General features: G+C 43.0%; 1 protein-coding gene across 6 annotated transcripts in view; it reads right to left on the bottom strand.

Annotated features, from left to right (window-relative positions):
* PANK1 (pantothenate kinase 1) overlaps window positions 1-14,110 on the bottom strand; it is a 104,326-nt gene that overhangs the window by 46,939 nt on the left and 43,277 nt on the right. Inside the window, exon 1 of one of the 6 annotated variants that reach the window (XM_027529186.1) lies at window positions 8,724-9,514. The exons of 2 other annotated variants lie outside the window; for them this stretch is intronic. In XM_027529186.1, coding sequence (XP_027384987.1) covers window positions 8,724-9,405 — 682 coding nt within the window. In that variant the 5' untranslated portion in view covers window positions 9,406-9,514. Of the gene's footprint in view, window positions 1-7,833; window positions 8,065-8,723; window positions 9,515-14,110 lie in introns of those variants that run through there. 3 more of the 6 variants (XM_027529185.1, XM_027529184.1, XM_027529187.1) reach the window with 3 other exon arrangements.

Here is a 14,110-nt window from a genome sequence, read left to right as displayed (position 1 = left end):
TCCATTTAGGAGATGATGTCAGATCAGGTTGGAGGATACCCTGAAACCCTGTCCACAAAAGTACTCAGTCAGAGCAAGATGGGTTGATGAGAATCCTGAGATTTTAGAAAGATTTGAAAGCCTCTGTGACTAAATAATAGCAAGAAAATTAATATTGAATACCTTTTATAAATAGTAGCTAGTATGAATAGTAAAATATCTTTTGCTCTGCACACATCAGGATATAGGCATTCTACTATACGAGACTTCACCTACATTTCCCACATTTGGTGCTCAAAACCGGTAAGATGTGTGTGTGCATGCTAAGTCCCTTCACTTGTGTCTGACTCTTTGCGACCCTACAGACTGTAGCCTGCCAGGCTCCTCTGTCCACGGGATTCTCCAGGCAAGAATACTGGAGTAGGTATCTATCTATTTCCTTCTCTAGGAGATCTTCTCGACCCAGGGATGGAACTCACATCCCTTCTGTCTCCTGCACTGGCAGGTGGGTTCTGTATCACTAGTGCCACCGGGAAAGCCCTATTTTCCACATTTGGTCCTCACCACTGGTAAGACAGATGCCAGTTATTTGTAGTCAACAAAGTGAGCCTCTGAGAAGGTAAGCATCTCAACTGAGACTGCACTGTGAACAGGTAGTAGAATGAGGCTCCGAATCCAGGTCTGGTGACTCCAAAGCTCCTTCCACTCTAGAACACCACCCATTCATCCTGGGAATCCAAGAGGGTCCTGAGCCTGGTCTCCTGACCCAGCAGAGTCCAAATCGAAGCTCAATTTTCCCGAGTCCCGGAGCCCTTGCTCGGTTTCCTGGAGAAGGATAAACGGAAATTTATTCCTCACAGTCCTGGAATCCAAGATTAAGACACTGGCAGATTCAGTGTCTGGTGAGCTCAGTTCCTAGAAAGCGGTCTTTTTTATTTTTAAGCTTTTTATTTTGCATTGGCGTACAGCTGATCAACAACGCTGTGACGGCTCCAGGTGAACAGTGAAGGGACTCAGCCGTGCATATACATGTATCGATTCTCCCCCAAACTCCCCTCCCCTCCAGGCTGCCACACAACATTGAGTGGAGTTCCATGTGCCACACAGTAGCTCCTTGCTGGTTATCCACAGATAACTGTCTTTTTGCTTTTAACCTCTGGAGAATTCTCTGGCCTCGTCCTTATGACCTAATCACTTCTAAAACGCCCCACCTCTTATTACCATTATCTTGAGGGTTAGGATTTTGATATCTGAATTTCGGGGGGACACAAGAAATAAATCTAGAGTACGACCTATCTCATAGGGAGCTGGGAGTGCTGTAATGAGATAATCCATGTAAAATGTTTTGGTTCCTGGCACAGAGTAAGGGTCCCTTAACATCGGCTACTGTTACCTCCACTAACACATGAATGAGCTTTTTGCCAAAGGTGTACCAACTGTATACACCGATCTCTTCTACAAGTTTTACAGAACACACTTCCTTTCCCAAAATAATAGGCTTAATGTGGCAGAAAAGAAGGCAGCTAGCTGAAAATGGAGGCAGACTTGGCTTTGAATTCTGGCTCTGCCGTTCACTGACTTCAGGTAGGTTGCTTCAATTCTCCAGGCCTTTCTTTCCCCATCGTATAAATCGAGTGTGGGAGTGCTGACCACATTCTTTTGTAAAGACACATAGAGAGCAATGGGACACACAGCTGTTGCTCAATCATAGCTAAGCTAGTTACTTGGTCAATCAAAGTGACCACTGTAAGTACCCACTATTGTCATAAATCTTTTCACCTTCTTTCCAAACTATAGAGAAATCTGTTAGAGGCACAGATCATTATTTTGATGTAACTGCCTCTAAAAATAACACTCCCTTACCCCTTGGAATCATTGACTGCTTTCAAATACACTCCCAAGGATAAAACATAGTCAAACATACACACATACAATTAGCCAACTCTAAGCATCTAAAAGATCTCATAAATTAAGTAATGAGATACCAAGCTTGATAGCTGCACTATCCAGAGGAAAGAAAGGTCTGCTGAGACATTCTGAGCACCCTATCTAATTCAGAATATTGTCATCCCAAGGCGAACACTGCCCTACACAGTGAAGGTAAAGCATAAAATTAAATGTAATGGAAGTCAAACCTTGATTGCTTTTCATGGTTATTGGTTTGTATTAAAACATACACACACACTATTAAGAGTCAGGCTATCACACACATTTAAACAAAAAACCAACCCCAAACCTGTTAATTAAAACCAGTACTCTTCTTTCCTGACTAATTATGTCTCCAAAAACCATGCTGGATTTTGTTTTATACCCTTGTTGAATGTCCCACATGTTAAAAATTAACAGCACTCTTTCTGTCAAAATTTTTGGTTACTGTGCCAAACAAAATATGTTTTGTATTAACGTTGAAATTCACTTGGCCTTTTGGGGAAAAGTGGTGTTAAGGTCCCTAATGAATCCTCACACCTAATTTAACCACGTAGATACTGAACACTTGGGCACTTAAATTCATAAATCTCTAGTCCAAATGTGCATTGTAGAATTCATAACTTCACTGACAAACTTAGAAATCGTACCACATCCCCGAGGTAGGAATTCTAGAGTGTGCCCCTGCTTTCCATCCTAAGTCTTTTGTTCTTGATTTGCAAAGCTTGTCCACCATCTAGAAGTTCTGATTATGTTTTTAATAAAAACGCATATATAGTCACACCGTTCCAGCCAGAAAATTCTACCTATTTACCTTTATATCCTGGTTTTTCCATTAGCCCGATTCAGAAGTTGGGGAAACTCTAGGTGCCAAAGCTAAATATCCTAATATTTAGGAAAGTGAAGACTTACACTTTGTCAATGGTGGCCAGCTAAAACTGGTAATAGACTTGTGTTTCTTCAGTTTATACCCCACGAATGTGTTAGGTGCATAATGAACTCTCACCCATTTTCTGCTCGAGTTCTATCTGCATGATCTCAGAATCCAGAACTTCAACTAGGAGGCTGCAGGCACTGCTCCAGCCCTTATTCCTGCTTGTTGAAGAGGGCAGCTCACATCCTCGAGTCTTCTGATGACTCTCAAATATTTGCCTTTCTATAGCATAGTGTTTGCTGGCTCAAACAGCAAAAAAGTTATCTCCTTTGCATTTTTCTCCTCTCTTCAGTAGTATGGCTCATCTACAAGTATCCTTAGGGTCTAAAATATCCAGGATTTCAAGGCAACAGCTCTATACTTTTTTGTGCCATTTCTGTTCCTTCTCCAAAAAGTATATATTCATCAGTTTCATCAAAAATAAAAGAGTTATGTACAAAATTGTTGCTGCTGCAGTGTTTATGATGTTTAGAGACTCAAGCTGCAGTCTAAAGCTACTAGAGACAGGTTAAATAGATTACGGTGTATCTATATAATGGAATATTGGGAATGTAATACAACCACTACAAATGACGCTTTAATGCTGTAAGAAAATGCTTTTACTAAGATTTTCAAATAAAAAAGGGTAAGTTGGGAGTTTGGGATTGATATATATAGTACTATATTTAAAATAGATAATCAACAAAGACCTACTGTATAGCATAGCTGGTGGTGTTTAGTTGCTAAGTTGTGTCTGACTCTTGTGTGACCCCATGGACTATAGCCCACCAGGCTCCTCTTTCCATGGAATTTTTTTTCAGGCAAGAATACTGGAGTGGGTTGCCATTTCCTTCTCCAGGGGATCTTCCTGACCCAGGGACCAAACCTGTGTCTCCTGTGTTGGCAGGAAGGTTCTTTATCATTGAGTCACATGGAAGCCCACTGTACAGCATTGGGAACTATTGATACTTCGTAATAATTTATAATGGAAAAGAAAATGAAAAGCAATAGATATATGTATATGTAAAACTGAATCACTTTGCTGTATATCTGAAACTAATATAACATTGTAAATCAACTATGCTGCTGCTGCTGCTGCCAAGTCGCTTCAGTCGTGTCCGACTCTGTGCAACCCCATAGACAGCAGCCCACCAGGTTCCCCCATCCCTGGGATTCTCCAGGCAAGAACAGTGGAGTGGGTTGCCATTTCCTTCTCTAATGCATGAAACTGAAAAGTGAAAGTGAAGGCGCTCAGTCGTATCCGACTCTTCTCGACCCCCTGGACTGCAGCCCACCAGGCTCCTCCATCCATTGGATTTTCAAAGCAAGAGTACTGGAGTGGGTTGCCATTGCCTTCTCCATCATTACTCCCAGACATAACCAATTAGATCATATCTTCTTATTTTCAATAAGCAGTCAGCACTTCTCAAATAATTCAGAACATTGATTTCCAGGTATTTATCTCTTATGCTATTTATCCAAATAGATTTACATTGGAATTGAGCACTTTAGAAATGTATTAATAACAAAAATGTATTAAACACTTATAATTGGACCACATATGGCTTTCCTTGTCTTCTATATAGATATACTTACTCAATCATTAATTTACTTATAGTAATACCATCCAGACCTATGAATAGTAATAGCCTGAGAACAAAATCCTGAGCATTAACGTCTGACCTCAGAGTTACAGGGTTTAACCAAATCATTTATTCACACACACCTCAGATATGCATTGGTTCAAACTTTGCACCTTTCCATTCATGCGTACCTTTGTTTACTGATTCCCTAATTAAGTCACTAATAATAATAAAGTCAATATGTAAAATTCAAAAAACCCTAAAAACAATATCCTAGAATATTACTAAGGTCTATCTATAGGCTTATTTTTCATAAAACTAAGATGCTATGTCTTTTTTGCAGCAGATCACGTTACACACAAAGATTATGGGCTTACTTGCTTCATGTCAATCCCATATTTATACTTTATCTACTATGCCTGTCCTTCATTCACTTAACTTTTCCATGTTTTAAAGATGGTACATATGGTAGCCAGCCTCCAAGACAGCATCCAAGGATTCCTGGCTCCTAGTACTCGTAGCCTTGCAGTCTCCTCCCATATTAAATCAACTATGGTCCAACATAAAATAAAAATTAAAAAAATCGTATCTTAGTGTGATCCAAAATTACCTTCAGCAAACGGCACATTTTAAACAGCCATTTTCTCTGGGTGATGGTATTTGTGAGCACTTCTTCCTGCTTTGTTTCCTCCAGTTTGTATTATGTAATATTTTTATTGGAACAAGGGTGTTGGAAGTAACTGTGGGACTAGGAGTGTCATAGATAATCAAATAAAACGTTTTGGCTTTCTTATATTAGCCAACTCCCACCTTTTTGTAAACAAGAAAGTCAATCTGAGGTGTCTCTGTCAGCTCAGTCTCTTGTCCTATGGGTTAGTGGTGGACAGTGTTTTGCATGTGTGATAACAACTGGCATTTGCCAAATAACTGCTATGTGCCAAGCAGGAATGTACATATATATATATATATATATACACACACACACACACACATATAATATATATCTTATTTAATCCTCAGATCAACCTGATCACATAGTATGATTAGCTCCATCTTATCAATACTGAAACTGAAGCATAGAGGTTAAATAAGTAGCCCCAGGTCACCCAGATGCAATTTAAACTCAAGCCCTCCAGAGTCTGGATAACTCCACCATTTACAAACATTAGGCTCTTGGCATTTTATTAGGACTATAAAATTAGTTTCAAAATATTTGGGAAATGAGCTGACTTCATAAGGTGCTACTTACGTATGCTTCAAAGAATCAGAACACCAAGGAGCATACAAAAGGATTCTCCCTATAGAGACCTTACCGAGACTCCATTGAAGGGCTTTCGCCTCATCTGTCCCATGGATGGAAATGGCTACTTTGATGAGGTGGTGATGATGTCACCTGTACCTTTTTCGTCAACATCAATCAAGTATTCATGTATCCAAGTTGCAAAGCATATGAAAAAAACTATCATCTGTAATAAGACTTCCAACTTAATTGGGGAGATAAGACCAATAACATGCAGGGACAAGGCAAAAATAAAAAATTTTTAAATGATAATAAAATGCTAAGCCATGTGGTAGACTAGATGACTAGGGTGGAAGTTATGAAGAAAGAACTCTCAGCTCTTTAGAATCTTAGCACTTTGAAAGTACAAGAAACAACCCTTGAAGATCATTTCGTGGACTCCAGCATTCCAAGAGGAGATCTAACCTGGTTGAGGCCACACAATTGCTCAGTAGCAGAGACAGGTAAAGTAACCAAGGAAGCTCAATGAACAGTTAAGTCTTGGAAAAGCTTTCCAAGGATAAGCACAGTGAGTGAGGTCATGGTACTTTTGATGAACAGAGTGGACAAGATTTCCTGGTTTAACAAAATCAACCTGCCACTACTCTGATTTTTAGATTACAAGATTGTGAATAGTCCTCGTACTGAGGGATTAGATTTAATTTTTTTAAATAATCAAAAACTACTGAATTGCCTGTTTCGTTGCATTCATTGTTTTCAAAAATGCAGTATTTCAAAGTGTATTGCACTCTACCCAATATATTACTAAATAGAAACACATCTACCCACATATGCATTCCAGGTGCCTATCTGACAGAAGTGATACCTGGCTGTCCTAAAGCACTTCTGGTTCAGATAGAAACAGGAGTCTGAAGTTGCAGACTGTAAGTAGGAAGTAGTTATTTGTCCAACTTTGATGATTTTATCAACAATACACTCAAGTAAATTAAATTTCATTTAAATTTCATTTAAAGCATGTAAATACTCTTTGTAATAATTGCTTATGTAAAATTTATCAGTCATCAGAAAACAGAGAGATACTTAAGTCTAAGTAGATTTGTTTTAGATTACCTAAAAAATCAACTGATTTGGCAAATTTTTTCTTTTTTTTTGTAAAAAGATACTTGAATATTAATACACAAGGTATAAGGATCCTAAATTAAACCTAATTTCAACTAAGAAAATTTGGTAGTGAACACAGCAGATGTGGCTTAGAACATGTAAAATTTATTTCAGAAACGTTTGTTCAAATTTGAGGAAAAAATAGGCTAATGAAACACCAATTCTGATGAATTTTTTTAAAAAGTTGATAAGTAAGTATGATCACTAAACTTAAAATACGTACGGTTTTCATTAAAAAAAAAAATACAAAACCTATTTCAATACCTGACAAAACACACAGGCATAAATTTATACTTTCTTATATTCTAAATAATGCTTCCAGTGGATTTTCAAGCAAAAGTTAAGCCTCAAGGTTATTCCTCTGCCTTCCTGCAGAGAAAATTGTTGAGAGTATATTTTCAATTCCTCAAAAATTATTTCAAGAGGTATGATACACTCAAACATAGACCATTTATGCTCGCAATACTACATAAAAACTCAAAGCAGTTCTCTTTGTTATATTTTAGCTATTTACATTTTAAACTCTAATATAGTTTGTTAAAGTAAATCAGAGAAATAAATGAAATGTGGCTTCAAAAGAAGTAAAACAGGTTAATAAATCATAAACAATCAATACTAGTGCATAAATAAAGTCATTTTCTAACAAGGTTCAAAAACAAAAGAAAACAGAAATTCAGGTTTTAGATGCCTTCCTTACAACCCTACCAATCTGCTGTGTGGGTTCAAAGTTCCTGACAAGAAGTTAACTTTGAACCTGAACTTTCAGACTTACAAAACACAAGTATCAGAGTTACTGAGTCCCACAGTTGGGTTAAAAAGCTTCCCAAAGTCTCAGACTTTAACTGAATGCAGAAAAGCTAAGAGTCTAAGATAATAAACAGAAACAGCAAAAAGTGAAGTTGCCAAATATCAAGGTTTTACAGATGAATCTAAAGTATATCTAGCAATTTCCCTGTATGAAACAATAAATAACCTATACGCAAATATGCATGTTTGAATGCAATCACGTTATTAGCATGCATTCTACTTACTTTGCTTTTTGCCATTTATAAGCTTCATTGGGGAGACCCAGAAAGAGGTAACAAGTTGAAAGAAGTTCGGCTCAGATAAGAAACAGCTGTATACTTGATCTACAAATTTGCATCTCAGAACGTTCAGTGGGGGAGAGACTCTTCTCAAACTAACATATATACAAGCTTTAGATTGTGAAATTACGCATTTCAGCTTTCAGCACTGTATATTACTATTGGAAACCTCAACTCTACCTCCCCATTCTCCGAAAAAAAAAAAAAAAAAAATCCACCTCCAATCTTCATTGGTCCACATAGTTCCGGCCCACATGGTATCAGTGGGTGTGTCCCTCCCAACAAGTCCTCTCATTGGCTGCGAGGAAACAGCCTCTAATAGGCTGTGATTTGGGGGGCTGTCAAACTCCACGCCTCCAGACCTCGCGCTCGCCAATAGACCCAGGGAGCTGGCGGCTCCTCTGCGATTCAAAGGGCAGGCTGACTGCCTGAGCGCCAACCCCAGAAAGATGAGCTCTCAGAAAAGGACGAGGAGAAGGGCGACGGCAGCTCAGGCTCGCCCCCCACCGCTGCTCGACTCCTACTCCCGGACCGCACCAAATGTTGGCACACGTGCATTTTCCCACCGACAAATTAGCGCGTTTGCCTTCTGCAGAGCCGTTACCCGAGGAGCAGCTCAGAAGCCGAGTCAAACCGGCCCATTTTACAGATGAAAGCAGGAAAGGGATCTGTAGCGCCTGGCGCCCCTGGGGAAAGAATCAGTCCCGTGCGCCCCCTCAAAGCCGTCCCCAGACAGCCGGGGCTGGGATGCCCCGGGCGCGCTTAGGTGCCTGTCCCGCCGCTCCTGGGGGTCGCGCCCCGTTCTGCGCCCGCGCTCCCCTCCCTGAGAGACTTACGCGGCCTGTTCTTCCTCCCGGAGTCCATCCTCCTCCGCAGCCGGCATTTCTTGGCGGGGGAATCGTGCTGAGGGGGCGGCGGCTGTGGCTGGAGCTCTGGCTGGAGCGGCAGGCGCGGGGGTGCCGCGTCGCCGCCGCCCGGGGGGCCCCGGCTGCAGAGGCGCGACGGGTGGAACCCGTTGTGCAGCAGCCCGTTCACGGCTGCAGCGCCGACGCCGGCGGGAGTCCCCGGGGCGTGCGGGGCCGAGCGCTCAGGCTGCCCGCCGTGGTCGCCCATGCCAGAGGCTGGTGGGGCGGCGCGCGGGCCCCGGCTCAGACGGCCTCGCTGGAGGTCATTCTCGGACGTCTTTATTTCCCCGGATCCTCCTTGCGGCTTCCGATTCAGCAGCCGCAGAGCCGGCGCTGGAGGATGGCGAGCCGGGCGCTCCTCCCCTCCTCCCTCCGGCGTTCCCACCTCCTCCACGCCCTGCCCCTCGAGTGCCGGCCCCCCGGCGCCCGCCTGGAGCATGCCCGCTCCCGGCGCGGAATTGGGGATCCCCGCGCACCCCCAGCCGGGGCCCCCAGAGCCCGCCTTCCCCCGCTGCCCCAGTCGCGCGACTTCAAACGAGGCTTCCTCGCCTCCCAGACCTGTCCCCGCTACTGAGCATGCCCAGTCCTGCCCGCCACCGCCGAGCTTCAACATGGGGACTGAAGTTCTCCGGCTTCGCAAAGAAGAGATGGGCGGGTTGGGCTTTGTATGGCGGAGCAAGCCGAGAAGGGACTGGGCGAGGCCGGCGCGAGAGGAACGAGCAGCTTCGGGAGGAATGCGGGCAGGGGGAGGGGGGAGGCAATAAATATATGTAGAGGTTTGGGTTTGCTAATCCTGTCCGCACCGAGCTAGATACCTTTGCAAGGTCATTCACGTTGTCCCCTCCTCCCTGAAAGCTTTGTGAGCGTATATGTGTTTCTCTGGGTTTAGTTAAGTGACCAAACTACTCACAGGCACGAGGGGAAGAAGGAGAACGATTATTTATAGACAGGTAGGCAGATTTGGAGAGGGAGGGGAGTGTAATTTCTTTACTGGCACTCACAGACACCATGTGGCCTCATGGAGTTGTCTTTTACAGGGAGGAACCTAGGAATACAGTGTAAGGACAGTGAAGGACATAGATGTAGGCGGGATTAACCGGTGCTGGAAGAGACCAAGTAAACAGAAGCAGTCCCAAGCTATAAAAAGCACTTTCCTCACCCAGAAAGGACGCTGAAGAGACAATGTCACCCTATTTATAGACTAAGGAGTTGCCTGTGTTTTCAGAGGGGCAGGCAGCATCACAGGGGAGACAGCACCACAACCCTGGAGTCAGAGCTGGATTCAAACTCCAACTCAGGCACCCAACAAACCCTGAGAAACTCATTGCTCAAGTTAACACACCTGGTTTCATGAAACAGGACTGGGCATGCTCAGTAGGCAGGACAAATTTGGGTGCTGAGGACCTTCCCAAAGTTGTGCAATCCCTTGAGGCCTCAGCTCTTGACTCTAGAAACTGTCTTGAGAAATCTGCTACAGTCCTGGTGCACAGTAAATGCCCCGAAGAGTTGGTTATCCTTATTACTGTTATTATTAGCAGATCGCCCTTCATTTCCAACAAGGGGAATAAACCATACTCACAGTCATGTTTATTGTGTAACTTACTGTGTGTGATGTTCTCCATCATCTGCACTTATTTAATCTACAGAGGAGTCAGAGGCCTCAGAACACTCAGCAGCAGCCAGGGGCCTGTACCTGGATGGGAATTCCTTCCAGCAGTCTAACCTGGAATCAGCTTTAGGACCCATGACCACTTGAGTGCACAGGTCCCTTGACTCCTTTTTTTTAGATATGGAAACTGAGCCACAGAGGGATGGCTGAGGTTATTAAGAACAAAGCAAAGAATAAACCAGGTGGTTAAATGACAAAGAATCCAATGGAGGAAACACAGGAGGCTTGGGTTCAATCCCTGGGCGGGGAAGATCCCCTGAGTAGGGCATGGCAATCCACTCCAGTATTCTTGCCCGGAGAATCCCATGGACAGAGGAACCTGGCGGGCTAGAGTCCACAGGGTTGCACAGAGCTGGACTCGACTGAGCTCGCACGCACATTAAAGAATAAGTCTTAATTCTCCTATTTTTGTTTCCCTGACGTTATCATCTTATTTGAAAATATGAAGGAAAAACCTAGGTGACCTGGCCCCTGCCTCACCTTGAGCTCCTGATTCTCCCTCTATAGAGCAGCCTTTCAGTTCCTCAAACACACGAACATCCCTTTTCATCTGCTGTGTTCCCTTGCGTGTTCCCAGATGTCTGTTTACCAGATTCCAACTCAGTCTTCAGATCTCTACTTCAACCTCTTAAAGTAGCCTTCCCTGACCCTTGGAACAAGATTAGAGCTCCCTCCTCCTACGCTTGACCTTCATGACTATCAGTTTGTAACACCACAATGGGGGTATAATAGGACATGACTGAGTTGTTACAGTGATAAAATGAATATATATGTAAAGTGTCCAGCCCATCATAAGTGCTATAAAAAAGCTCAATATTTGATTGTGCGTCTCCCCCAACTACACTGTAATCTCCATTAAGGCAGATGACTCTCTTTCATAACTATCCTTAGGAAGCTCTTGGTAATTATTTGTGACTGAATAAATGACTTGGGTGGTATTTCCCCAGCGTGTCTCTCACTTTCTACTGTAAATTTGCTAAAAACAAAACGCCTGGATTGTCACTCCTAAATATTCAAATATAAAGCTTTCAAATTGACATAATTTAAGCTCAGTAGTTTAGGAAGCACTTTAGAGCAGAAATGCAGAGAGTTAGCAATGCAGTGTATCCAAGGACATATCCTCTCCAGCATGATTCCCAGGCATGGTGAGGAAGGCCTGAGCCAGGTGGCTCAGACCCAGGTAGGGCAGGAGCACTGGTGCTGGGGACAGAACATCCTCTGCCTGCTTCCTTTCTCTCGTCTTTGCTCTGGGTGCCTTGAATTGGTTATACCTTGCATGTGATAGAGAGGAAGCCAGGTGGCACATCGCAGGTTTATGGGGTGTGTGGGAGTCAGGGGGGTGCGGGGAGGTTGCGGTTCAGAGGTGTCATTTTGAGGTATGAACTATGATGTGCTCCAGCAGGGGAATGGAACAAATAATGTTTGGAAGAGAGAGAAGGAGGAAGAACCCACAAGGCACTCTCTCCCTCTGTTCATTCATTTATTTACCAGTCATTTATTATGAGTGCACTATGTTGTAGGCAGTGAAATAAATGCTGGGAGTAAGTACGAAGTCAAAACAAATGGCTTCATTGCCCTCTAAGGGCTTACAATTCATAGACAGAGAGAGACAGAGACAGGTAAGTCAATGATTCTCCATCATATGGGTACATAAGAATAACCTAGGGACTTTTTCCTTTTAAACTTCTTGTTGAAAATAACATACATACAGAAATATATACATATCCTAAGGGTAGAGCTCGCTTCCTAAGGCCCACTTGTCTTCACAGTGAATTTTGCAGTGAATGAAACAAAGTGTGTCACCTATACTATGGAAGGGAACTCCAAAGGACTCCAGAGAGTGAGCAATGATGGAACAGGGAAGAGAAGAGGAAGATGGGGCTGAGATGGGTGTTAAAATACGCTTCAGGGAGGAAATGACCCTTAAACTGAAGTTTGACCAATCATGGAATTTCATCATGGAACGCTGAAGGAAATCCATTCAGAACTGAGGGAGTGGAGGCTCTGCAGGTGTTTTGAAACCATCTGGCACGCTTGGGAACCTGCCAGGAGATCAACAAGGCCGAAAGGCAACCTACCGAGGGAGGAGGTGAGTGATGGCCAAAAACGTGAGATGGGGTCCAAATCTCAGATGGCTTTCTGCACCATAGGAATCAATTCAGACTTTTTTCCTGAAAGCCATTAGAAACCACTGAAGAGTTTTAGATTGTGGAAAAACTCCTAGATTCGCATTCTGGAAGGATCTCTGGCATCAGTCTGGAGAACAAAATAGGGGAGGAGGTCCCTAGTTGGAGGGACCAGATAGACGACTACTGGAAACAACCAGGAAAGAAGTGAGATGGGACCAAGTGAAGGACATACCATTCAGAATGAGATCACTAAGGGGACTCAAAAACTGTTTAAAGAATTCATAGGACTTAGTAACCAACTGCACAACGAGGAAGAGGTAAGGCCAGGATAATTTTTATGTTTCCAGTCTGGGCAACTGGGAATCTGGTGGTTTCAGCATGTAAGACAAAATATGCAAAAAAGAAGCAAGACCTTCTACTTATATTCTCTCTGGGATTTATATTTAAGAAGGGTGATCCTTTAAAAATGTAGATATGATCATGACATTCTTGTACTTACACTGATAGGTAAGCCATATCAATATCTGTCTGTTTCAGTCTAACTCCACACTCCCCACTTGCCTTCTTTCCTCCCTCTCTCTTCCCCTCCCCCCATAAAAAGAGGGAGGTCAGCACTAGTTTTTAACTACTATTAATTAGACTTTTAATTTACTTTTTTTGGAAGACAGAGATTAAAACCTGTCCACCATGCCATCATTATATCACTGTAGAAATTCTAGTTCCTTGCTAAAATGGAAATAAAATCCAATGTGCCCAAGCTTTTTACCACTTAATAACCACACTGATGACACAGTATGAGCTTGGGAAAGGATACTCTTCAAGACATAGTTTAAAAAGAATTACTAGAATTTTAACTGTCAGAATACTATCCACCCACGATGACGTCTTTCTTTCATTTTTTCCTCTTCTGCTATTGGTGTCGGGGCCTTTCTTAGAGATTCGCATGAGGCACCTCAGGAGGCTATTTTCAAGGACTGTGCTATTTTCGATGACCGTGCTTTTCACTTCGACGACAGTGCTTTCTTCAGGGCCCTAGGGGGTAGCACTGCTTCAGGGAGTCAAAGACCACCAAAACCCAACAAAACCGCCCTGTGAATAACAGTGTCATGGAGAGATTCTGAGGACCACTTCATCAGAGCCTCCCTCTTCTCCTTTCTTCAGAATTGAGCAACTGCTACACAGCAGGTACCATACCAAGTACCAAGGACATAGTCTTACGCAGAAACAAAGTTCCCATCCTTATCCAGATTACAGAATGGACAGGCCTTAAGCACGTAATCACAACAGCAAAAGCGTAACCATCACTCCGAGAAATGCAAAAACGGAAAGACTCCCAGTGCCATGAGGGCACATACCAGGGTGACCTGGACTCGTCTTAAACTTTAGTAGATGAAATGACATTTGCTGAATTCTGAATGCTGAATAGAAGCTAACTAAGGTGGAGGGGGAAGTGCAGGAGGTATTCTTAGGCTCTCTTATGTCATAAACATGTGGGCACTTCATAAACACTTGCTGATTGA

Source organism: Bos indicus x Bos taurus, chromosome 26 (genome assembly GCF_003369695.1).
Source record: "Bos indicus x Bos taurus breed Angus x Brahman F1 hybrid chromosome 26, Bos_hybrid_MaternalHap_v2.0, whole genome shotgun sequence".
Lineage (NCBI taxonomy): Eukaryota > Metazoa > Chordata > Mammalia > Artiodactyla > Bovidae > Bos > Bos indicus x Bos taurus.
Note: the sequence above shows the minus strand (reverse complement) of the source record. Positions and strands in the feature narration are given on the sequence as shown.